The 25,808-nt window shown below is 39.7% G+C and overlaps 1 protein-coding gene across 2 annotated transcripts in view; it reads right to left on the bottom strand.

The window, feature by feature from the left end:
- Positions 1–361: 361 nt before the first annotated feature.
- dntt (deoxynucleotidyltransferase, terminal) overlaps positions 362–25,808 on the bottom strand; it is a 93,368-nt gene continuing 67,921 nt past the window's right edge. For both annotated transcript variants that reach the window (XM_030748538.1, XM_030748539.1), the window contains exon 11: positions 362–666. In XM_030748538.1, coding sequence (XP_030604398.1) covers positions 580–666 — 87 coding nt within the window. In that variant the 3' untranslated portion in view covers positions 362–579. The remainder of the gene's footprint in view (positions 667–25,808) is intronic.

Genomic DNA, 25,808 nt, shown 5'->3' with positions numbered 1-25,808 from the left:
AAATGGAGGCTAAATGGCGACTCGGAACGCTCTTCTATCTGAAGCTCATTACCCGCCTCTCAATTCCCTAAAGACCTGGCTCAGCTTCACATTGCGCACTTTCCTGCCAGGAGGAGGGTGATTACAACATTTTGCTCGACAAAGAGCTGCCTTCCCCCTCACTTTTCTCATCGTTTCCTGTCATCTCCTTCACCCTCCCTTTCTCTCAGTGGTCACCCCCTTACTGCTGTGTTCCTTTTAGACTCCCTTTCTCCTGCACCTCACAGGCACCCCAGGCGATTCATGCTGACTGATTAGTCTTTTTGTCCTGCCTATGATTACAACACTTGGAGACATAGAGACTGTGAATGGTATGGGAGAATATTTATTTGCTGACAGACAATAGTGAATAAGCAGAATTATGAATCACACATCGGCATGTAATCTAGACAATAACAATATTGGCAACAACAACACAAAAGTGTATGGAAATCAAAAGCTGTTGGAAAGTGAATCACAGGAGAGCCACATAACGGCAAGCAGATGGGATAAACACTGATGTATGCATAGGGTATCATCCAGCCAGGGAGGAGCTGAGGCCTACGCATTTCTCTGCCAAGGCTCGATGTACTCGAGACCCAGATGGGCAAAGATGTCCTTTTCAGTTGTAGCTGCCAGGAACTCTTTCTAGAGAGAGGACAAGCAAACACAAAGTCAGTGACTTGTGCAGAAATATGCAGGAATTTGTCTCTAAGTCACCAGTGCAGATCCATGGATTCTCAACTTGAGGTTTCACTATTCCACAAAATGTTCATGTTATGCACTTGCAGCCTCGACCGTGCTTGTATTTCAAATCATATCTCCACCGCAAGCTGTCTTTCGATTTAAGGTTTTATTTGCCTACTTTGTGCCGAGGCTCAGACATGCTGTGATTGTGCAGATTTACATTTGAGCATCCACCTCCCTCCTAAACCCATAAAAACTCTAACCTTGCTCTAAGTGATTGCTCTCTTTAGCAGATGGGTATTTTCCCTGGCATATCACAACAGGGCTATTAACTACTGGCTGTCTACCAGCACCATGTGATGGGTTATGTCTTTATAGGAGTGGTGACGAGGCCTGACTCACCTTGGGAGCGAGACAGCCTGGAGAGAGAGGGGGCTGTGATTCTGACACATCCTGCCCTCAAGTACTAAACTGGACCTGACACGTTGCTGAAAGATGGTGGAAAAATCAAGAGCATGTCAGCTCCCACAGCCAGCCAAAGGCAGAGATAACTGAGAGCAGCAAGCAGGAAGCCAGGAGAAGAAAAAAACACTTCAAGGCACATCTTTCTATATAATGGCTTGTTATTTAAAATGCAAATGACATGTTTGGGTGTACTTTTTCAGCTTGCAGTTTGGCCATTATCTCTATCAGGCATGGTTAAATTGTACAAAGTAAATGAGAATGCTGTGCTATGCAGCAAAGTCCAACAAGAAATGAAACAAGCAGTTTAAGCAGATCACCTTACTCACTCTATTAGCAAGTAAAAGTGAAGGCGAGCACATTGGAAAACTCTTGAAAACTGTGATCCCTTTATTCATTTTCACCAGACTGTCGAATAATGCACTAAAACAAAATGCATAATGTGTTTTCACTTTGCACTGATCTACAGAATAAATTTCGGGAAGTGGTAGCTTCAGTCGCAGTCACATGTAGTTTCCATGGATGCCAACTTGTATATGAATACTTGCCATTTACTCTGTGAGCTGTAGTGAAACTACACTGTGATGGAAAACAGAAATGGAGGAAATAAACGTGCCTTACTAAACAACATATTTTAAAAGGTACACGTTTTCCTTTGAAGGTGGGGTGTTACATGCAAACTACTGGCGACCGCAGCAACCTGCTAGTGACCAAAGTAATTGCAACAAAGTTTTCAGTGCAACACCTTCTTTGCGACCAATTTCATGCCAGCGACTGCCAGCAACTTCCAGCAACCCCTCTCCAACCACTTGAGGAATACATATTTTTCCCTAACAACCAGTCGTTAGCAGGAGATCACTGACAAGTCTCTATGCCTGCATAAATGGGGCTTTTTTCCCAGTCTGGGTATACACATTTTTCTCTCATGACATGTGGTTGCTACATGGTGCTGAGCCTGTGTAACTAAGACACCATGGGGAACTTCACATTGATAGGTTTATCTGCCTTTTTGACTCTAACTGGGACCATAATTTACAAAATTAGCCATGTATTCAACAACACTTGAAATTAATAACAAGACCATCAACTCATCAGGAAAGTGTTCACTGAGGTCACAGACAAGGGAGCTGTGTCATAGGCTTCTACACAACCAGACTCTCTTCATCAGAATGAGTGCATGAATGTAGGTTTATGGTGGTATGTTTGTATTCCTCAGGCTTTCCTCCTAGGAGGCCTGGGACTTTGACGATTCTGTGCAGTATCTCAGCTGTTCTTAGGACTGCACTTGTGTGCACTTGTCTTTTTTTTTTTTTTTTTTTTTTAATAGAACGAGATTTCTAATGTTTTGCCTGGAATCTGCTGATTCACTCTTTCTGTGTGGGGCTTAGAGCTTCAAATGCACCTATTGTCACTGCTCCAGTTGTTCCTTGAACCCTTGATACATGTGCAAGAGAAGATCTGGTCTTACAAGGAGTGTTTTTTAATTGAATTTTCATTGTGGAGGACATTGTAGCTATGAGAATGTTTGAAAAGCCCAAATGTGTTATGAATAGTGTTGGGGTCAGGTTATGGAAAGAAGTAAAGTATTGCATTATTACTTGTTACTTTTCTAAAAAAAAAAAAAAAAAAAAAAAGTAAAGCAGTGCATTACTTCATTACAGCCTGGAGAGGGTAATTTGTTACACCACTCGGTATTCTACTTTCACGTGAAATACATTGTCACATAATTACCAGTCAACAATATAAACCTTAAGCTACAGTCCAACATACCAACATAAATCTCTTTCCTAACGATGACACATACAAGCTTTCTTTTAGTGTCTTTTAGTGTAGGAACACAAAGCCAAACACAAAGAGACTCCAAAGTGATCCCCATAGTTGGCGTACACTCAGCTTTCTATCTACCTGGCTTGCAGATAACTGAAGAACCTTTGTAATACAAGGAATGACATAAAGTGTAACTGTAAGGTGATTACTATGTAAATGTAGCACAGTAATTCGTTAAGTTACTACGTTACTAAAAATGCAACATGATTACTGTAACGTGCTAGTTTGGAATGCGCTACACCCAACAGTAATTGTTTGCCAGTTGCATGTTGGTCAAGTTGGATCATCTATCATGCTCTGACATCTTTAGTTCCCTGTCTTGCTGGTCTTGATGTTGCAGTACCGTGGGGATGGTAGAAATAATGGGCAAAACAAGTCCACATTCAATAATCTATTGTGCTTTCTAAAATCTGATGAATATCTGAGGTTAGTTCTTTCTGTAACACTCAATTTTTCTCTTGCACAGTACATTTAAACAGCAATGTCCAAAGAAATATTATCTCCCTTTCACAAATAAAAGTGTGCTGTTGGTGAAACAGTATTACATTTGAGTAAAACCATCCTGAGGCCCATTAACTGGTCCACCACTGCCTGTATTTTTCACTGTTCTCATAACCCTGAGCCCATTTATTGCTCTAACCACTCAAAACACATGAAATGCAGACACCCATGCTGCAGTTTATGATGTGGAAAGCTATAGTGTATTAAACATACAGCTGATAAAAAGCACAGGCAGGAGGAAGAAAAAGAAAGAACAAAGGAGAATGCTGAGCCAAGCCAAAGTGATTTGAAGTAAATACATATTTCTAACAACACATGGCAGGGTTTATTGTTCAAAGGAACCACAGGACAACTCAAGAGATCCAACTAAAGGAGAAAACACTGGGCACAGATGAGATTCTCAGCATCACCAATTTAGCCATTGTCCTGGATCAGGGCTAAATCCCTCTGTCCGCTGCACTGTCCACTTTTCTCAGTTCCTACAATCCTTACATTCCCTCAGGGAGATGTTGCTTTATTTACTTACCACAACACAGTGTGGTTCTCTGAGAGATAAATCCACAAACCTTATGTACCTCTGAGTTCTTCCATTTAAGCAAGAAAAGGGAAACTATACTTGAAATGGCAAGCTTTATTCCAGAGCTTTTTGATGGATAAAAAGGAGCTTAGAGTTAAAGAACAGAGAAACAGTTAATTAAAAAGAGAGGTTATCTGTCTGAGGCACTCATGTTGTCAGTGACTGGCAAACCATCAGCTCCACAAGCCAAAATGGCACCGGTGTATGTTACAGTGAGCCAGTGTCCTTGACTTAATAAGGCGCTAATCAGCTACATGTTTCTCTGTCCGCCACGTAATGACATCCCTAGTGGATGTGAGAGCATATCGGTTCCTGCAAAACATCTGCCCCTTCTCTGCCACCCGTCCCACTGCTTGATGGATGGAGCTGATGGATATGGCTGCCTGCCCTACTCCAGCCTGACTCGACTGACACATCAAGGGGGGGGGGGGGGGGGGGGGGGGGAAAAGAGAAGAGAGGGAAAACTTGGATAGCTGTTCACACCTACCCCGCCAGCAAAGCACCATCCAAAGGACAAAAACATGGAGGAAGCTCAATATCACCCCAAACTGGCACAATAGTTTCAGCACAGAAAAATTAATAATCTCCACATCCACAACATACCAACAGTAAAATACTCAAATTTAGGAATAGCCACTAACTTTATCTCATGAAGTCAATGCAATTGCATATGCTCTTTGTTTGCTTTGAAACAGAGGTGGGAAGTAAAAAAGTAAAAAATGCATGGTTACTGTGCTTAAGTAGAATTTTCAGGTTTCTGTTCTTTAGTATGATGCACCTAGTGTTTCATCGACACTCACCTCTTTTCACGCTCTATGTTTTTATACAGCACTCATCATTTAGTCATTAGTTATTATTAATCTCTGACTCTCTTCCACAGCATGCATTTTGTCCCGTCTTCCTCCTCTCACTCCCAAACAGTTGTGGCAGATGCTCCCTGAGCCTGGTTCTGCCTGGGGTTTCTTCCTGTTAAAAGGGAGGTCTACCTTCCCACTGTCACCAAGTGTTTCTTCATAGGAGGGGTCGTTCTGACTGTGGAGTTTTGTCTATAATAATTGTATGGTTTTTACTTTACAATACAAAGCACCTTGAGGCAACTGTTTGTTGTGATTTGGTGCTTTAAAAATTGAATTGAATTGAATTGAATTGAATTGAATTGAATTGAATTGAATTGAGTATTTATTCAATTTTCTGACAACTTTGCAGCTTTATTTTCACAACAGACTTGATGCTTTAGGTTTAAGACATTTCGGGAAAGTCATTATCAATATCAAACTGATATGAACCTAAATGGAGGGAAATAATAACACATAAAATACAATCATAGTGGTGTATCCATTACTAGGGCTTATTGCACATGACTGACATAAAAGGTGCAGAGATGAAAGAGGCAGAGAATATATCATTTATGCATCATTTATTGTACGAAGCTCAGGAGTAAAAGTGGGCCAGAATGATCGGGATGGCCATCAAGGTGCAAATGTTAATATGTTGTGGTTACAGTACTTCAGCCTCTAGCTTTAGCTAGCCCTACAGAAGAGGAGGAGAGCAATGTTTTTTAAAATGACAGATAATTTCAAATCAAATTTTCCAAGCAACTCAAAAAATATCTGCAAACACTCAAACTGTGTGTGTGTGTGTGTGTGTGTGTGTGTGTGTGTGTGTGTGTGTGTGTGTGTGTGTGTGTGTGTGTGTGTGTGTGCAGTTGTTATACAGTGTGCCTGCTAGCTAAAGGTACAGCTGCTGTATTTCCAAAGGAGCGAAAAGAATGAGCGATAGAGAAAAATGGAAGAAAAAGGACAGGGGAGGATTATGAGAGATATTTTTTATTATATGCTAATGGACCTGTATTTGATGTGTTGCAGAAGTTATGGGTGTTTTTCATATTGTGAAGCATCCTGAAAAAAAAAAATTTTGAAGTATGAAAGGTTGGGTCAAAATACAGGGTAGTTTAGTGCAGGCTACACTGGTAAGTTTGCTATACTGTGGTGAAGTTTACAGTAATACACTATGGTGGACTGGTGCAGAGAAGCTGTCGTGTTTATGATCAATGTTCAGTTACATCAAGGACAGCAAACATGAATTTGAATTTAAGGTGATGATTAGACTCACTCACTTTATTCCACCTTTAAACTATCTGGTATGGGAAATTAGCCTAGCTTGTGTAGTATCTGCTTATATTGTGCTGAATTTGGTTAAATCTGCAAAGAGCAATAAAACGTAGAGCAGCAGCACAGCTCAGCTGATCACAACCTGTAAACACACACACATTCCTTTTCCCACAATGCACCACTACAACCAGTCTAATAACCTGCCACATCCCACTTTAACCCTTGACTATATTAATTTTTCTGTTTATGTGTGGAGACAAAGCCACCTATATACAGTGTAGGCAAAGGTAAATAGGAATTTTTTTATTTCTTCATGTTGAGTATACTCATTAGAATTACACTTCTACTTGAGTAGTTGACGCTGAATCACTACTTCTACCAGAGTATTTGTTAACACGAGTATCTGTACTTCAACTTAAGTGACAAATATCTGTACTTTTGTGGACCGAAAACAGGTCTTATTGTCATGGTCCCTGGGTCTAGGACTCAGGGTTTTTGTAATGTTTCTTTACGGTGGTTCCCAGGTTGTTATAATCTTCGGGTTTAGTTACCTTCATGGTGACTGGTTATATTTCCTGACTCCCTGGTGCTTCTGTCTTGTTTGCCTGCTTCTTTGTGTCCCCAGGTCTGTCTTGTTCCTCCGAATCAAGTTCATGTGTCTTAGTCTGGGTTTCCATTTGTCACTTCCTGTTTTGCTTTGTTAGCTTTAGTCTCATCTGCCTTGTTTTCAGTTTTGCTTCCTTTGTCTTGTTAGATTATGTTCAGCTGTGCTCCCTGGTGTGTTCTATTTCCCTGATTGCGCCTGTGTTTCCCCTACTTCTGTTGTGCTGTTTGTAGTCACTGGTTTCTCGTTCACTGTGTGCATGCCCCTGTTTGTATTTGTCACTGTTCAAGTAAAATTCCTGGTTTGTTCTCCTGGCTCCTGTCCATCTCTGTAAGTCCTGCTTTATGTTCAGTCCTGTCTCAAGTCCTGCACTGAGGTCCTAAACCTGCCTGCCACAGTAGAGTGTATGACACTGTGATGAATCCAAATTAGAAACTTTTGGAGGAGGTCAGGAGACAGCTGCAACAGTGAGCATTTATAGCCATCTGTAAAACATGGTGGAGGCTCTTTCATGATCTCCCATTTCAGCCAGTGGTGTTGGTGATCTTGTTAAAGTTTATGGAATTACAAATGCTGAAGAATACCTTTTAGATTTTGATCTACCACCCGACACCATCTGGAGAGCATCTGATTGGCAACGCCTTCGTTTTTCAGTGTGACAATGATCCCAAACAGGCTAAAGACCACCGTGTCCTCAGATGTGTAGCAAGACGCTAAGTGAGCAGTCTCCAGAGTGTCCAAATGTGAATTTAGCAATCGGCTGTGAAATCTAAGTACCTATAGGCATTTTCTTATTTGGTGGTTTTAATTTGCCATTAATTTGTTCCTTTGTTTGTTTCTGTGTGTAGCCAGACCCACTGCTGTAGTTTTTTTTTTTTTTTTTTTTTTTTTCTGTTTTTTGTGCATTTCCTTTTTTGTGTGTTTTACTCTTTTTATCTTTGTGTACCATTAAAGTGCTGCAAGAACCCGTGTTATTGTGTCCTGTGTGGCAACAAATTTCTTGGGATACAGAAATAAAACATGTTGCAGCTCAACATATAGTAGGTCCTGCAAGAGCTGTCACACAGTACTACAGTTGCTGCCTGTAAAACTAAAGCTTTGATTACTTAACTTCCAGTTTCTTTTCAGCTTTAGCTTATTTGAGCTCACAGAAAACTTACCAACATATTTTAGTTTCTTCATTTATTTAAGCTCAGTTTGATCTGCAGGAAGCAGCATTTGCTGTATTCACAGCACTAAAGAAATACAAAGAAAAAAAATCCAACAAGTTCTGGGAGAAAAAACAGATGTTGGGCATGTATTAGTCCCAGAGTCCCAGAGAGATGCATCCAAATAAATTTGATCATATGATAGCTAAATGTGTAAATAGGGTGTAAACAAACAGTGGCTTTCAAACCAAACACTTATCATGTCAGTGTTTTACAGTTTCATTCAATGCAGACATAAAATGTTTTATAGTGAAGGTGTTGATGATTGCACCCAGTGTTCAGTCTGGCAATGTCAACTATTAGGATTAAAAATGTAAGCCATAAATAACAATATAATATGTGGAAAATGATCTTACATAACACTCCTTTCATAGGCAGAGAGATACCTTTGAAAAAAAGAGGAGAATCGTGCTAAAGGTCATGCAGATAAGTATGCAAACACGACCTGAAATCTATGCAAATTCACCTACATTGTATGAGCCCTTTAGTAGGGGAAATGTATCTGAACAAAACTCGAAGAGTGCTGTACTGACTGCTCAGCCACAGGAGCGATGGCCACGTATCAAGAACACAACTGTGGAGGTCAGACTGAATAGCAGACCTGGACAAAGCTTTCAAAAGCATCAGTTTCACCATGTTGAAGTTTCATGGCTTTAATGGTGAAAGGACCAGAGTGAAGTATTTTATGTGTGAGGACATCAGCCTTTATATAAAGCATACAAAGTACACTTTTATCAGAGAAAGCACACTCAGAGGCAGAAAGGAAGGAGAAGGGTTTTACCCCCACATAGATTTAAAATTATCAGATCAACTAATGTTTTCACTCTTTTTTTTTTTTTTTATTACTTAAGCCTTCGTTTTCTCTCTGACAGTTAGAAATAGATTACTTTATTGCCAAGAGATCAAGAAAAAAAAAAAAATCCTCTGATTGCCTCTAAGTTAATTTGTCTTTATTGCAGCGCAAGGGAAAGGGCTGACAGGGGCAGAAAAAGAGGGAAGTCGATTATGCTCCTGTGTCTTCCTCCCGCAACGATTCGCACACCCACACTTCCCCTGTGCTCCGGTCTGCAAGAGCTCGGTGCACAGGACAGCCTGAGCAACCAAAGAGGGCACAGACACCTCACTAATCACACCAGCAATTAGTGCAAGCGTCATAAAGCACCGCTGCCTATAAAACAGCTATTGAGTTTAGTGTTATCATCATTGCCCATCCTTCCCCGGCTTGCTAATCAGCTCGTGCACTGGGCAGAGAAGCAGACGGGTAGAAAATAATAAATTCCTAATCAGAAACAATGGGACTCTCACTCGACATCCCTGGTGTTATGGCTCTCTGCTCCCGTGGAGGAGTAAACATTTGCAAATCAAAGTTATTTAGTTGATTAGGCTGCCCAAAGGCAATGAAAAGACACAACAAAGAGTCTGAGAGAAGTGTTAGAAATATCTTCCTTTTTTTTTTCCCTGTGTACTGATACTGTTTCCAAAGCAGCAGCAGTCTGACACCTCAAAAATTATATTTCCATTTGCCCATGTTGCCACTGATTAAAGGATGTAGCAATGACAATTTATAACAATTTTTTTGCACAACGTTAGCCTTGGCACATTTAATGTCTGCCCATTTTTATTTGTGGTTTAAAACATCCTTCAAAAGTTCTTGAGTGCCTGCATGCAGGAAGCTCCACATGAGCTGATATATTGTATGTATGAAGCGGTGTAACGTCAGTCCTCACATTTTAAGATGACTGGAAGCTTTTTCACTCTAACTGAGAAAACTAAGTGGTCATTTGGAGCTTTAACAGTTTGAAGTGGCAATTTTTTTTTTTTTTTGCTTTAACCTATCATAAAGTAAATGTTGATTGCATGGCTATGAAATAACACCGTCTGCCTCTAGACAGGTTCTCTATAAGCCTTGCTTTCATTACACAGTTCTGTCTGCCAGCAGAAACAAAACCCCCTGGAAAACTTAATTGCATAGCCAAAAACAGGAAGAGGACAATGTCTTTTGATTTCCTTGGTAGCTGTGCACAGGTCGCTGTATGGAGGCTGTATGAGGAACTGGAGTAACTATTGAAAGAAAACGATCCCTGCTGTTGGAGGAGGCAAAGAAAGCTGAGAGGGAGACTGATAATAACCTAAAGCAAAACAAGCGTGAAGATTTGTGGTGAGCGAGAAACAATTACAGCATAAAATTATGAAGGTTCTCCAGGACTTGACAGGATTCACAACCAGCATTCAGCTGGCATTATTTCTATAACATCAGTGAGTTATAAAACCTGCATATTTATCCTCCTACTTACAACCAGGCATTTAATATACTGCAGATACTTCAGTACTTCAGCAAATGTCATAACAGTTTTGCAAATATTTGTCTTTAGCTTGTAGGAAAAATGACTGAATATTTATGTAATGTGATCACAGGTGTACTATGTAAAAATATAATATGCAATGGACACCAGAAACAGGAAAAAGTAAAAACAAATTCAGACTAGTACCGGCAAAGGGCAGGCAAGAAGGCAAAAATCCAAAAACATACAAAAGCTATGAACATAGTACAAACAAAAAAATGACTGGGAACACAAGTAAACACCGGACTGTTCAAAGACAATCTGGCAAGTGACACGGGAAGCAGGGGTGTGTATATACTGGGGTGAGGGATTTGACTAACTGAGAGGTAGAAACCTCGGGAATCAGAACAGAAGCTGGAAGCAGAACTAATGGGAATAAAAAGGAGAGTAAGATAACGACAAAAAACAACAACAAAAATTTGAACCTTGACAACCACAGTCAGATTTGCTTAGCTGCAGAGAGGGAGCATATGTGGTCACAGAGATTCATTTGTTTTTCCAAGCAACAGTTAGCATATTAATTATAAATTAATATGCTAACATAATGGATTATGTGTTATGGATTTAACATGTTAAATCCATAACGTGTTAAATCCATAACACATATTCCATTATGTCAGTGTTGTGTTTGGCTGGTCTAGAGACTGGCTAAGCCTGACAACCAGTGAAAAATGTGTTTCTCCTGACTGGAGGAGGTTGCTGGAAGTCGCTGGGTGGTATATGGGCCTGAGCCCAAAAACCTCCTTACAATTGCTTTGGGCCCTAGAAGACTGCCACAGTCACCACTGTGTGGTAGTGAAATTGTGAGCTGGAAACAGAAACCTTCACCTTCAAAGTAAAAGTTGCACCTTGTGAAATATGTTTGTCACAATGGTAAGCCACAACTTTCACTTGGAAGATGAACATTCTTGATTTCCAGTTTGCATAGCACTTTTTCAAGTTTCACTACTGCTCTGCGAGTAGTTCCATAAAAACTGTGGGCGACTGTGGCAATCTGCTAGCAGCAGCCAGAAACCTCATCAACCAGTCAGGAAAAACACTTTTTTTCCCAGGTGACCAGCGGTTGCCGGGGGGTCACCGACTGGCATTTAGGCCTGTGTGACTGAGATCTTGAGTATAGATGGCATAACTATCTAGTTAGGTCAGGGAAAAGCTTTAGCATTAAAGAGGCCAGTTCACAAAAGCTGCCAGGGGTGCCAAGGGGGTCTTACTCAAGCATCCCTGGGGAGGGAGACTGGGCTGACTAGCTGAGCGATAAGCTTGACTCCTATGTTCAGAATATGCAGTACCTTGTTTTTCTATTTTAGTATGTCTTTCTTCTCTTCTGAACCAGTATTTAACCAGTTGCAGGTTGATAGGCATTGAAAATGCACAGCTAAACCCAACAAAGCCAAACCACATTTTTAAATAGTGTATAAAACACATTTCAAATATTTTTTTTCTCAAAAAAAAAACCACAAAAAAAAAAAAGACACAGGCCATGTAATAGTACTTTAATACAATTTATGCACTTGAATGTTGATGGATATTTACTGCCATGCATTTAATTTCCATTTGCTCGATAACCATTTATCTGAAGTCCATCTCTTTGCAGTTATCTGGTGGAGTGCAGGAGCTTTCTGCCACAAGTGTACAAACTTCTCTCTAAATTGCGGAGCCTGTAACTGTAGCTCGACTCATCCTCATGTGGACCCAAACAGAAACCTCTTCTAATGATAACAATAAATTAACTTTCTCTGCTCCACTGAAGCCCATAAATAATTAATTGGTTTGTTGAAGAGGGGCAGGTTTAGCGTGATCAATTTTCTTCCTGCTACAGACAGTGTGATCTGATGCTGCTGAGTCAGCACCCCTCTCATTCTGGTCAATTAGAAACAGCACATTAGCAAAATATGAGCTTCCTTTGGAATGTTTTTATGACACGTTTTCTCACTGATGTGAGTTGAGAGCTTATGAGTCATTTCATGGGGCACAACATTGAAAAAGGCAAAAAATATGGAATGGTGTATAAACACGGAAGGTTAGGTTAGCCATGGAAACTACTCGATACCCAATCCCAGTTTTGCAGATGCACTTTATAATAAAATCAGCTCTCTTTGCTTATAGTATGTATTATTGATATACACTCACTGGCCACTTTATTGGGTACACCTTGCTAGTACTAGAAGCTAGCATAGAGAGTTATTGACTGTGGAGGCCATTTGCGTGCAGGAAACCCACTGTCATGTTCACGAAACCAGTTTGAGATGATTTGAGCTTTGTGATATGGTGTGTTATCCTGCTGGAAGCAGGGTACACCATGGTGACAAAAGGATGGACATGGTCAGCATGTCAGTATGTGTAAAGGAGGTCAGGAGAGAGGTACAACAGTGAGTGTCATCTGTAAAACTTGGTGGAGGCTCTGTCATGGTTTGGGGCTGCATGTCAGCCAGTGGTGTTGGGGAACATGTCAAAATTGATGGAATTATGAACGCACAAATGTACCATCAGATTTTGATCCACCATGCAATGCCATCTGGAAAAAGTTAGCAACAGTTTCATTTTTCAGAATGACCATGATCCCAAACACACTGCCAATGCAGTAAAAGCATACCTGGATGGAAAAACATACACATTGGCCTCCCCAGAGCTCGGACCTCATCATTCCTGACAGTGAACAGAACAAAAGGCAGCCAATATCCAAAGAAGAGCTTTAAATGTCCTTCAAGAAGCTTTGAGAACTATTCCTGAAGACTGCTTAAAGAAATGAGAAGAAAGCTGCCTCAGAGCGTTCAGGCTGTGCTGAGGAATAAAGCTCATTAGAATTGTACAAACTCTGCTTTTGCTTTATGTACCTTATATATGTTTGGACATGTTTCAAATAAATCAAATATTTCCCATTTTACTAGTAAAATAAAAAGAAATGAGAGGTGGGTTAAGAATTTTGCACAGTACTGCATATGCTACTAATATACTACTATTAACACACTCCAAACTTGCACCCTTATACTGAAACAAAACCTCATTCTAGCTGCGGTGCAAGAAATCATCGACTGCGAGGATGCCAGTATCATCAGCATGGTTTAATAAACAGCCTTTTTACATCTAGCCTCTGAAGGTCAGACAAAAACATAAATGTTTTATCACTGTATATGTGAATTTTGAGAGTTAAAAACTACAAAATTCAGCTGTTGGATATTGGGCAGTTATTCACTATGATTAACCCAAGAGCCTGATTCTGGATGCGGTGAGCCCAAATGAATCAAACATGAGCACACACAGTGTTGTGTTTGTGTAACAATGAACTGCTATGTTTTCCCAGATGCCCATAGCTGTATTTTTGTTAATAGAACTCATTTTGCATTTTGGAAAATCACTGTGATGGTGAATGTGCCATTGGAGAGTCAAAGGTGTGCAATATTGTGTGTCAGTGATAATCACGTAGTGTAGGGTAATTTTGGTGTCAGGACCTTGGATTGTGCACTTACAGAGAATCAGAGTTTTATGAAAGAGAATGCAGCCATTCTGTATTATTTGCATGGCTTTACTGAGCAGTCTGCATATCAAGTTATTCTAATAAACAGCATGTTTAATTCTACAGTGCTTCATCATCCAAAGTTAATAGACTTTCAACCCATTCTTCTTCATCCACATCACTGAACAGTTTCCTGCTCTTCTCTTGGGATCTAAGAACACGTAGCCAAATATGTTATCTCCTCTGACAGCGGTTTGATTTAAAGTACCATATATGTACTTCAGAGTCCCATTGGGAGAGTCGTTTATGGCAGTGAATCTTTTGTGGTGGAGTTTTGCGCCATCACAAAATTGCCACTGTGCGACTGATCAAAGCAGACTTCTTTTTAAAGGGAATGAAAGTAAAGGATCTTATTTGTCACGTCAAAGCTGTATTAATGTATTCCTCCTCATCACACCCTGCTTCCAATACAGTGTCACTGTGGCCAAAAGGTGACAAAAAAAAATCTGTTGCAACAGCCTATGTGCCTGCAACATTACGAAAATAGAGCCCTGGAGGAACTGGAGCTTCTCATTCTGCTTTGCCCTCCCTTATTTTGTCTAAACAAGCCAACTGTTGGTTCTGAACATGGAAAATGTATCACCTCTGAGCAGGAGGACTCTGATCAACAAACAGTGCCCAGAATAGCTCCTAAATAACCTATTATGAACTTGGTACAGGCTGAATCATCACAGTACGACATCAACTGGCAACAGTTTTTTTTACATGAAATGTTTCCTTTTTTTTTTTCTATGTCGTTTGGTCTCGTTCTTTAAAGCTTAGCAATTTTACCATTCAGTGCACTTTACTCCATGCACTGGCACCCAAACATGTCCCAACCTATAATGCCAGAACATTTAACCTGTTGCATTTTTTTTCTTTACAAAACTAGACCCATCAGGAAGTAACATCTCAGAGCAGGTGACAGTTCCAAATGATTTCCACAGGAAAGCTTAAGCAATGTGCTGCTTTATCAGACAGGAAACGTTAACCAGATGTGCAAAACCATTCAGTCACCCTTGAAACCTTTGTTTCTTGTAAAACAGGCATACTGTTTGAAAACATGTATAAGCATAAATATCATCTTATATATGTCTCATCCAAGTTTGTTTGCAAGTCTTAAATGGGGCTAATTTCTGCCTCAATGGGGAAAATAATGAATACTACAACCGAAATCAAACAGGCTAAGTTAATCTGAACTAAACTCTAATGACCTGTTGACACTAGCCCAGGGATGGGCTGGGACCACACTGACTTTTTGAAATTTGACAGACAAGCCGGGCCAGCATCAGATGCATACATATCAAACATTTTAAAAAAGGCATTACAGTGTTAATACTTATATTTACTTTTAGTGGGAACAGTGTTGTTTTTGCAGATGCATCAAAATCTGGAGTTAGTTTTGTTGTAGCAATTCTCAGAATCCTCAACATCAGTCATAATTATGATATGATTTGATTTGGGCAAGTCTGTACCAATCTTCAGCGGGCCAGATTAAAAAGACCAATGAGCCGGGTATGGCTCACGATCCATAGTTTGCCCACCCCTGCACTAGGTTATAATCAAAAATCTGTAGACCCACTTTGTAGTGAAGTGTGAGATCTGTAGAAGAAACCTTATTGACAAATAACAGTTTGCACTAACAGGGAAAAGTGTTTTTGTGAAGATCCAGGCTACAACAACAACTAACTAGAACACAAGACAGGCTCAGCAGATGATATTTCACACAGCAACGATTAAGTCTCTTTAAATTTGTCCTGCTAATTACAACAACAGCAACAGGGTCAAAGTTCAACTCATTTGAATTTTTTGGCTTCACTCCTTACAGTAGACCTGACTCCAGGACAATTACAGCACATAACATATACAATTAACTAACTAGGTCCCCCACAAACACTAAATAGCTCCACAGTCACCTGGTGCTATTGCTTCTTTGATGGTCTGCTGAAAGTAAAGCCCTTTTCAGACATGGAATACATAACATGCTGTTATTCAGATATAGATCACTTTTATATTAACATTCACAATTTAGATTTACCTTTGGTACCTGAGTAATATTGTACTATATGCAATATTCAACAGTAAATCAGAACACGATCAGAGTTTGCTTACATGGCAATATACTGATAATTCCTTTAATCTTTAAAGAATTCATCCTATATGTAATGAGTAAATTTTTACTTCTATCATATGTTGTGTTACCACTGTTGTGACACATAAGTGAATGTGCGCAATTCTCTTATTTGGAAACATTCATGCTATACTTAAAATGATACTGCATGTGATACTGCAGTTATGCGATAAACTACAAGTGGGACCATGAGAGAGAGAGAGAGACTGGCAGCAGGTGTCTCAGAGTTATAATTTTTCTCTTTTTTTCTCATTTTCTTGCTGCATAAAGCAGAATTGCACCTTTTAGTGAGCTGAGCAAGTCCAGATGCTGGGGAGACACACGTGAGAGCCTGCCTATTAATTTGAGTTATGCATCCAGACTGGACGTAATGCATATATGTTACAAGGTTACAACTGTGGTGCTCATTTGGACTGAAGCTGACACGATTAGATGCTGTCGGAGTGCGTTTCAAGAAGGGACTGGCGCTGACAGTAACTCAGCCACTAGCAGGGAGCTCCACTGCTCCGCTCATTTAGTGATAATTGCAATTCATTAAAAAGTTTTCTGTAAAAATAAAAATATGTTGGTACTGTACATGTTCAGATGATGATATTCTGAGGCGAATGCTCATGTTTTTTAGAGACCATGGCTACACAAAAACCGCAAGATAAGGCTGGAGCATCCCAATGACAATTCACTCAAGTGTCCCTGTAAATAAATCATTGGGTAAACTGAAACGAGAGCCCGGATGGACGGGTGCCTGCACCACCGCAAGGGCTGTGTCAATTAATGTTAGATGACAAGCAGACAAGGCCCAACACCAGGCCTTTCTGAAACCTTCTGCCATTCACTTTCATCAATAATGAACAAGGATCTGTCTCTTGAGTGAGCCAGCACATCCTGGATCGGCCGTATCTCTCATTATTTTCTCTTTTTTGGCCCCTTGTTCCATCTTCCAAGTTCACAGACCGACTCATTTCTTCTCTTTGTGTAATTCCAGCAAAATAGATTACAGGTTACAGGATTCAGGGATAATAGCCTTCTATTGAATTTCTTTTTTTTCTTTTTTTTCCTTCTTTTTTTTTTTTTTTTTTTTTAGTGATGCAAAACACAGCCTCAATAGAATCTATAAATACTTCCCATCCTTTTTTCCACCAATTAAGTGCTGGTAACAGGCACTGTGTGGGTGGATTGGAGGCTGGAGAAGTGGAGGCAGATGTACACTGGTGTGGTGACAGGGGGGAGAGAGGTAGTAAAATTAAAGTACACTAAGTGAACAGATAATATTCATGCAATTATCCTGAATGTACTTCTCTTCTTTTAGAAATGTTCTTTCCTCTAAATGTGTCCATCACTCTTTTCACCCCTAATTCCCCTTAATTTCAGTCTATTTTTCAACAGTTCCACATTCCCTCCTCTATCATTACCCCCTTCTGTCAGGCAGTAGCTGTCAATATGATTTATCAGTGATGCTAACTGATGTAGTTGTCCTACTGTGAAGGCTGATTAGATGACCATCCTGCTGATACAGCCTTGTTAGGGACTACAGTCTGTGGGAATGGCAACAGCACTGCCCTGTCTCTGTCCTTCTTCTCATGTGTCACTCTTCCCTTTTTCGCCCCTTGTTTTATTGTCATTGCTGTTTGCCTTTCCTGTAGCAATTTTTAATATTAACTGTTATAACATCAAATGCCAGCCTCTGAAAGCTGTCCACATGAATCCAAAATTACAGCTTTTTTTTTTTTCTATGTGTTTTTTGAAGAATGTTCCCCTTCCTCACAGTGCTGTAGATTTGCCCTATATGCCCCAGAAAAACTGCAGGTGTTAGACATAAACAAATTCTCCTCCATCTACAGAAAATGATGAAGTGGAGCAGAGGACCAAAGCATGAACTGTTTGTCAAGAAGCAGTTAGAAGCACTCCATCAGCAGAAAGTGGGATTCAGCATTGTTTTACCCTTTATAACAAGTGCTGTACTGCTACAAATTCACTGCTAACATGAAACTCATAGTGGCTTGCGTCATTATGTTCGGTAATATGTTTCTCCATGACTTTTTGCCACACTGTAATAATTTTTTGACGGGTTTCCCCATATATGCCACACAGCTGACTGTATGGTGCCCAGATCCTGTGGCTGCAAAAGGAGCTCAAATCATCACCCCTCCATCGCCGTGCTTGAAAGTTGGTATGAGGCGATTGTGCCGAATAGCCGCGGTTAGTTTTCACCAAACATGGCTCTGTTTGGTCTCGTCTGTGCAAAGGACTTTAGGCCTCATTCACTAAATTTTGTGCAGAAACCTTCCTAATCTACACAAAAAATGAGTTTGCACCCCAAATCACCTTCAGATTCATGACACATGCAGGCTGGCCAGTTTTGTTCTTCCCGCCGTGCACAGCATGACTGCAGTGTTTCCATCAGTAGGCTCAAGAGCTTCAGTGTGATGATGTTGAACATCCCTGACAACTTTTGTCACTTCTCATTTAGTTAAGCTGTTTCTCTGAGACAGTCATCAGTGGGGTATTTACTTACATATTATATATTGTTTAACAATGTGAAAATGTTTGTAACTTTTGTTAACCAAAGGCCTTATTCCTTATTTCTGATGTGCAAACACTAACTACTTTTCATTCTCTGGGATCCACAGTTCATTTTTCATCTGGTGCTCAACTTGGGTTCAACACTTATTTGGAAGGAAATGTCACAACATTTCTTTGACCCATTTAGGATCAAAACTTATTATATTCACTTCAGCATCAGCTATGCTTTGTATCATATACTCATTATTTAGTGTTAGATTGCTAACTTAAGCTGAAGAACACTGTAACATTTTTTTCCTGCTCTATATCAGTGTATTAATATTGTCAACCTGTTAGAATTTAGTTCAGAGCTCTGCTGTGCCCAAGGCACCACAGGATCACTGTTTCAGGTCTTTTTTTTTCTTTGCTCATCTGCTTTAACAAAATGCCAAAATACATATGAAACAAAATGTGCAAAAATATCTAAATATTTAAAACTATCATCAGTAATGTGAGTATAAAAACAGATAAAACTAAATACTTGTGGACTACTTTTTAACTGGCTCTGCACCACCAGGCTTACTCCATCAGTGTGCACCATTATTACTGCAGCCATCCCACTTCACACTCCCCAGTCCATCCCATTAAAGTCCCTTAATTGTTTCCCTGACCTCTGTGTGGAACGACCCAATCAAATGGCCAATGTATCCTGAAATGAATGTCCATATTTGCATTGTTCACTTTTCATTAGGGTGTCATTAATTTAGTGGCTGGAGAAAACAGGCATCTTGTTCAAGGGGAAGGAGGTCAAAAGAAGACCTTTCGCAATGAGAATGTAGACAAAACTGATTTTTATTTCACAGCTCCTGAGGTGGGCAAGCGGAAATACTAGTTAAGATTGGCTAAGAAATCCAAATTCAACTCTACATATATGCACACTGCATGTGCTTCAAATATAATAAACATCACAGGACAAACTTGCTTTAGGTTTTGTGTTATATTTCTCAGAAAACCTCAAATGTGTATGTCTATGGATTGGTCAGAAAATATTTGGAATGAAATTAGACATCAATGTAACACCTTCACATTACACTAACTGAATGCTGCCGCTGTATAATCCATCCTGAATCCACCCTGATTTAAGTGTCTGCAATCATTCCACTACAGTCAAAACCTTTCAAGACCAACTCAGGGACTTGCCAGAGAAAACATCCAAACTGGCGTGATCAAAGTAAATCCCTGAAATGAAAAATTCCTTGAACCCTTTTTGACTGTCAGAGAAAAAAAAATTGGAAATATGTGCTGGGCTTTTATAGCAAACCAGCAAACCCCAGTCTTTGTAATGCTGAGTGGCAGTTCCCTTAGAGAAGAGCAGTGTTATTAATCAGAATAAATGCAAGGAGACACTCAGACCTGTTGTGCGAGTAAGGCATTAACATGGTCAGAGGATCGACAGAGACATTCGAGCCTTTTAGTGGAAATCCTAATTACAATGCCTGGACACAGACTGGAAGCAAACGAATATCAATCAAAGATAAGAAGCCAGGCAAAGTGCAGCAATAAATGATCAAACCAAGAGCTTTCTGATGTGTTTAAGGATTGTATGAAAATGAAGGCAAAAGTAAAAAGAGTTGCCTCCTCTCTCTTTTACCAACTACAGCTAAAGTAGACAAAAGACAATTACACAAATATGCTGTTTACTACATGGAAATACTACATGGATCTGGACATAGTTAAACACGAACAATCTGATGGTATTTGCTGTTGTCTTTATTCCATCTCCATTGTATTTTGCGCACAGTGCATGGCAGGTGAAAAGGCTGGGTGGTGACAACAAGAAAGTGGCATTTGAAAATTAAAAGCTGCACCATAAAAACACAAAGAAAGGAGCACTTTGTTTAACAGTCAAATTTGCCCTTGATGACTGTTAATTTTCTTTTTGAAACAGAAAATCTGACAGATGTAGCTATGAGAGGTACCATAACAGTGAACATGTAAGCAAGTCCTACCATTCTGACAGGTGTGAAATGTAAGGATGTAAGCACTCAACATCCAGCGAAGAAGAAACCTGCTCCATACTGAAATATACCTTAAATATACCACTACCTGATCTCTCTCATAAAAGGACCTAGTTTTAAAAAAAATGATGATGCCAACATCACATTTGATGGGTATATGCTATTTTCCACTTGCTTCCTTTAATTTCATTTTCGGTTGTGCACTAGCACTAACATCAGAGGAGTATGGTGGCCAGGTCAAACTGACTATTACATCCTACAACTGCACTGTGATGTTATCTTACTTCTTATAACCTAAGCCACTGGATTCATCTACCACATCCATCTTCCAAGGGCAGCCAGCCACAAAAGCAGGATTTTGCAAATACCACCACGAGGAACCCAAGCAACTCTACAGTTTTGTGACACTCAGACCTCCCGGGTACATACAATCCAGTTGCAGTCATCCTTTCTTTAGTAGTAGGTAGAATCTGTGAATGCTGATGCATGCATCTATCACTTTCTCATCTTAGCATGTAAACATTTTACCATATGAACATTAGCACTATATTGTTGTGTGGCTGATGGGAATGTCAGTTTTGTAGGTATTTGTTCATAAATCAAACTACTATAACATTTTTACCTAAAGATGGCCTTGTATCAAAGTTAGTAACATTAAAAAAGAGGTGGACATGAATAATCCATAAATACAAACCCTGTGGTTATGCTAGTGGAAAAGTTAGGGTATCATCTGCATACATGAAAATGTATCCAGTGAAACCTGCTTCCCACTCTTTTGGTTAGAGCTTAATGTATAAATTGGTCAACCAATCAGCTGATATTGTCCCACATCAGCTATAATGATTTTTCTTGTTGTTTTACAGAATATGTTGCAGAAAAAAATGAAAAACAATTGTGTGATCACACAGGATGTTCAGCAGAGCAACTGTTCAGAATTTACAAGGCTCTCTGCACCTTCTGCAGTACATGCAGGGCAGTATGGATCACAGCTAGTAGAGGTCAATTGGTGTCTTATGGTAACTTGCTAACTTTCTTGTGAAATACTTTACAAAACAAATCAATTTTATCTCCATGCAGTGACTGGCCTGTGGGTCTCTTTTAAGAGCACAAATCTTTAACTGTTTTTACATTTCATAACATCTTACCAATAACCGCAGGTTTTTTGTGGCCATTGGGAATAATTCAACATTTTGCCTTAAGACATAGTAAAACAACATTTTAAGATAAGATAAGATAAGATAAAACTTTAATGATCCCACGACGGGGAAATTTGTGCATTACAGCAGCTCAATACAGAGAAAAAATGAAAAGGATGAGTAAGAACAAATAACTAAACTAAAAACTAAAAACTAAAATTCAATAGAATAAAATAAAATAGCAAAAAACTATACACATATACATAAGCACTATATACATAAATATATATATCAGTGACCCTAGTATCAAAAACAACAAATGTTAAGAGTAATATTAAAAAGAAAAGACAGCTATGGAAAGAAAAGCTATATATGTATGTAAGTTCTTGACTCACTTTCTTAATAAAAATTTATGACCAAAGAAATGTTTCCACAGGAGCTCCATGCTTGTTTTCAGTTTGTCACCACACACTGCAAAGTTGCACATGTGTGCAATATTTGGGATGGTCCAATTTTCCAAATCCTATTTACAAATCCGAATGCATCTTGTAATCTGTCATTTCCTGCTCTTATCTCCCCAGTATAGGTGGGAGCTTCTCTTGGAGCGTAAGACAAGGTTTTATGAGAGAAATCTGCAGCAGACGGCCTGTAAATACGAGATATGTTGAAACTTTTTAAATCCTGAAGTCTGATCCCTGCTTAAGAAGCTATTCCTCATCCAGCTCTCCTCAGCTGCAAGATGTCTTCATGCTGTATGCCGGCTTTTTTTTTTTTAGAACTGCCCAATTTTTTTTTTTTTTGTGGGCAGAGCTGTCACAACAAAGAGTATTTCTCGTTGGTTCCACAGATGACAATCAGCCATTTTAAGAAAAGTGACTTGGTACATTTTTCCAAAATATGTTTCTCCGTGCAGCGATGACATTGATTCTCACAGCGATGACATTCTGCAGTGGTTGTACCTACAGTGATGACTACTCCACCCATGATGAAGATGCTTCTGGTCATTTTGGCATTATTCCCGTGACAAAGATTTTTACTGATATTTTTGAAATCAAGGCTGGTATAAAACTTGTCACAGATAATAGTCGAGTCAGTTCACAATGTGTAAGTGGATTGTCTGCCTCCAGCACACTCTACCCAGGCAGAACCCTTTGCTCAAAACTGAATGGGAGTACTTCCAGAAGAACGTCTCTGATGCAGGATTGTCTCCTTTTTTTCTGCTGGAAGTGCGTCTGGTCCTGACACTTTACATTCTCCTTTGTAAAAGCCTCTTTGGAAATAGTTTTTTTCTTCCAGGCATATTCTCTCCACCTCTTTCTAATTAGATGGGAATCATCTGTGAACTAAAGGACAGTCAAGAGAGATTGGAATCCACTCCAGGGTCATTTTTGACTAATTTGAAGGTAAATTCTTACACTATTCTCTGCTCCCGAAACTCTGGGGCAGGTTTTCTTCAAGGTCCTCTTTATATTTGGCTGCTTTCAACTCTGCTTCAGTTTTGACCAGCCTGCCTGTCCAAACCACTGAGAAGCACCCGCATAACATGAAAATCGCTATGTTTCAGTAAACAAGTATTTAGACATACAGTAAGAAGAGCAGTTGTTTTTTTTTCTGTTCAGTGGACTTAGTATTTAGAGTTCTGCCAAAATGGTTCAGTTTTTGGGTGCTCTCAGAGTCCATACAGGACTTCTGAGGTTCCGTTATAGTGATTGTTGGGTTCTTGGTAAACTCCCTAATTAGATCTTTAGAAATAATTGTTTAGCCTTGTCCAGGTTTTCTTAAAAGATTCTTACAAGATATAAATGCTCACACTTTTATCTGCCCTTTATGTCTGACTCTGATAATCTGTAGCTCTGAGTTCTTTGTCACTTTGTGTGGCTGAATAAGGGTTAAAAGTAAATGAAAGCAAAATCCAATCGTGACTGCAAAATAAACCACAAGCAAACCGCACACAGCTTATAACAAAACAGACCATCCCCAAACCCCGAAGTAAAATAAAGGGAAGAAGAAAATAAAATTAAATCAATTTCTGTATCTGAAAATAGAGCACCCAGTGTAGCAATTACTAGAATAATGTTTCTGGTATACTGTACTTCCACAGCAATAATAAACAGTGACTATAATGCAACCTGTAATCCTCTTTGTGTGCTTCATGAAATGTTACATATTGTTAATACCAAGACAAACGGAAAAAAAAAAAATCCTTCTCTTCTCACTCCCTTACCTGCACTCTGCCTCCTCACCTGTGTACTACTGTATGGTATGAATACTATAAGGACACGTTTTCTTTTGCTACAGTCCTTTAAAATGTGGACAGTGAAGATGAATAATTAAAGATTTTTTGAGCTGTTATAAACTGCATTGGATTAGATTGTAAACTAAAGGTTTGAAGTGAAAATGCAAGCAAGATGAGTCGGTGGCTAGGTCAGCATGAGTCTGTAAGTGCAAGGAGTCCTGTGAATGGTGCCACATTATACTCTCCTATAACCTGAGAAAGAGGCCTGTATATGTGCAAATTAGTATGTGAATGTTTGGTTCTGAACCCCAGGTTTACTGCCCTCTCCGAAGTATCTTCTTTGTCTACATCGTGAACCTATTTTGTCTGTCGTCAAGAGTAAGAGAATTGTGCTTTACACCAATATATCTATGCAAACCAGGGTTTAAAGCTAATAGCTGAACATGAGGTAGTGGATGAACTTGATGAACATCTGACCTTGATTAAAAAAAAAAAACATCACAATGTATTTCTCATCTTTCAACAGCAGCTATCAGGTCTATTCATCTACCTCTGTTAATTAAAATTCATAAAAACAGAAGTGCCACCAAGGTCGAGAAGAAACATTTGCAAATGTGTAGAGTAAGAGAACAGCTCATCCCGCCAACCCCCACCTCCCGCCACTCACTCCACAAACGACTCCCTTTATAAACGCCAAGTTTCCCAACTCTGTTCACCTGCCAGCGGGATTTTTAGAGGACAAAGACCTCCCCGCTCCTCGGCTCAATTGTCTGTCACAAAGCACGTTCAAGTAAGTGTGTGTGTATTACACCGTGTGCTGCCCTGAGAGTTCACCATCGCTAAATTAAACCTCTACTCCCCCTTTCTCTGCTCATGAAAAGGGGCCTCCTTCCAGGCAGCTCCCCGTTCTCACTGCAAACATCGCCTGTGAGCGTCAGCCATCCGGCCAGGGGAGCTTTCAAAACCACAGCTCCCCAAAGCCCAGTGCAATTGCCCTGTTATTGTCCACTCATCTACTGCTCACAGGGTGGAGGAGGTTGGGAGGGGCAGTTGAAAGAGCTGGGAGCACTCTACATCCAAGATATTGTAATTTGACAGTGAGCTTCATATTAAATTCTGCCCTCACCCCGGTGGCAAAAGAAAGCATGCAGCGGAAAACAGAACCATGTAGAATTTATCATCACTTTTAAACATTTTGTATTTGTCAAGAAGAATCAGGAGAGCTACCTGCTGAAATATTTTCATTTATGCATACAAACCATTTTTAAAAAGCACTTTCTTATGGACCTTCAGGAATCCAATAATGGTACAACCAAAATAAATCCATTTGAATGTTTTATGTTTCCTTCAGGTCTTTTGAAGAATGAAGGCTCTCCTGGAGGTCAAAGTTAATGCTATATTTGCAATTACATTACAGCTGCAAAGAAGTTGTTCGTGGAGTCCTTTTAAAGTCAGTGCAGGTGGATTGTTTTTGTAATTAGAGCATTTCTTTCATTCCTTTAATAGAATGGCCTTTGCTAATCTGGGAATTTGCATAGCATGTATGTCTCTGTGCAGCTCTCAGCGCAGGCTGAAAAAAAAATAGAAAACATACAATTGAGTTTGTGGAGCTATAGCTTAAATTTTCATTTTTGCATGTAATACCACTTAAATACACCCAAAAAATGAAACTTAAATGTGCTCCTTTAATTATGCACTTGCAGGCATGGGGCTTTCTTAAATGTTTAATTCTGATATTGGAGTAAAATGATCCCATTGTAGGAGGAAATATGTCTACTAGGCACAGTCTTTTCTTTTTGCTTCACACTGGGTTAGTCTGGGCCTACTGTACGCTGGAGTGTGTTATAGAGCCGCTGGATGTCAGGTAGAAAGAGAATATGAATGGCCCTCTCATATCAGTATCTGTGCTTCAGGACCAAAGCCAGGACATCTATGCTCACAGCCTTTTGACCAGAACC

The sequence above is a fragment of the Archocentrus centrarchus genome, chromosome 15 (assembly GCF_007364275.1).
Source record: "Archocentrus centrarchus isolate MPI-CPG fArcCen1 chromosome 15, fArcCen1, whole genome shotgun sequence".
Classification (NCBI taxonomy): domain Eukaryota; kingdom Metazoa; phylum Chordata; class Actinopteri; order Cichliformes; family Cichlidae; genus Archocentrus; species Archocentrus centrarchus.
This window is presented reverse-complemented; position numbering and strand designations above follow the sequence as displayed.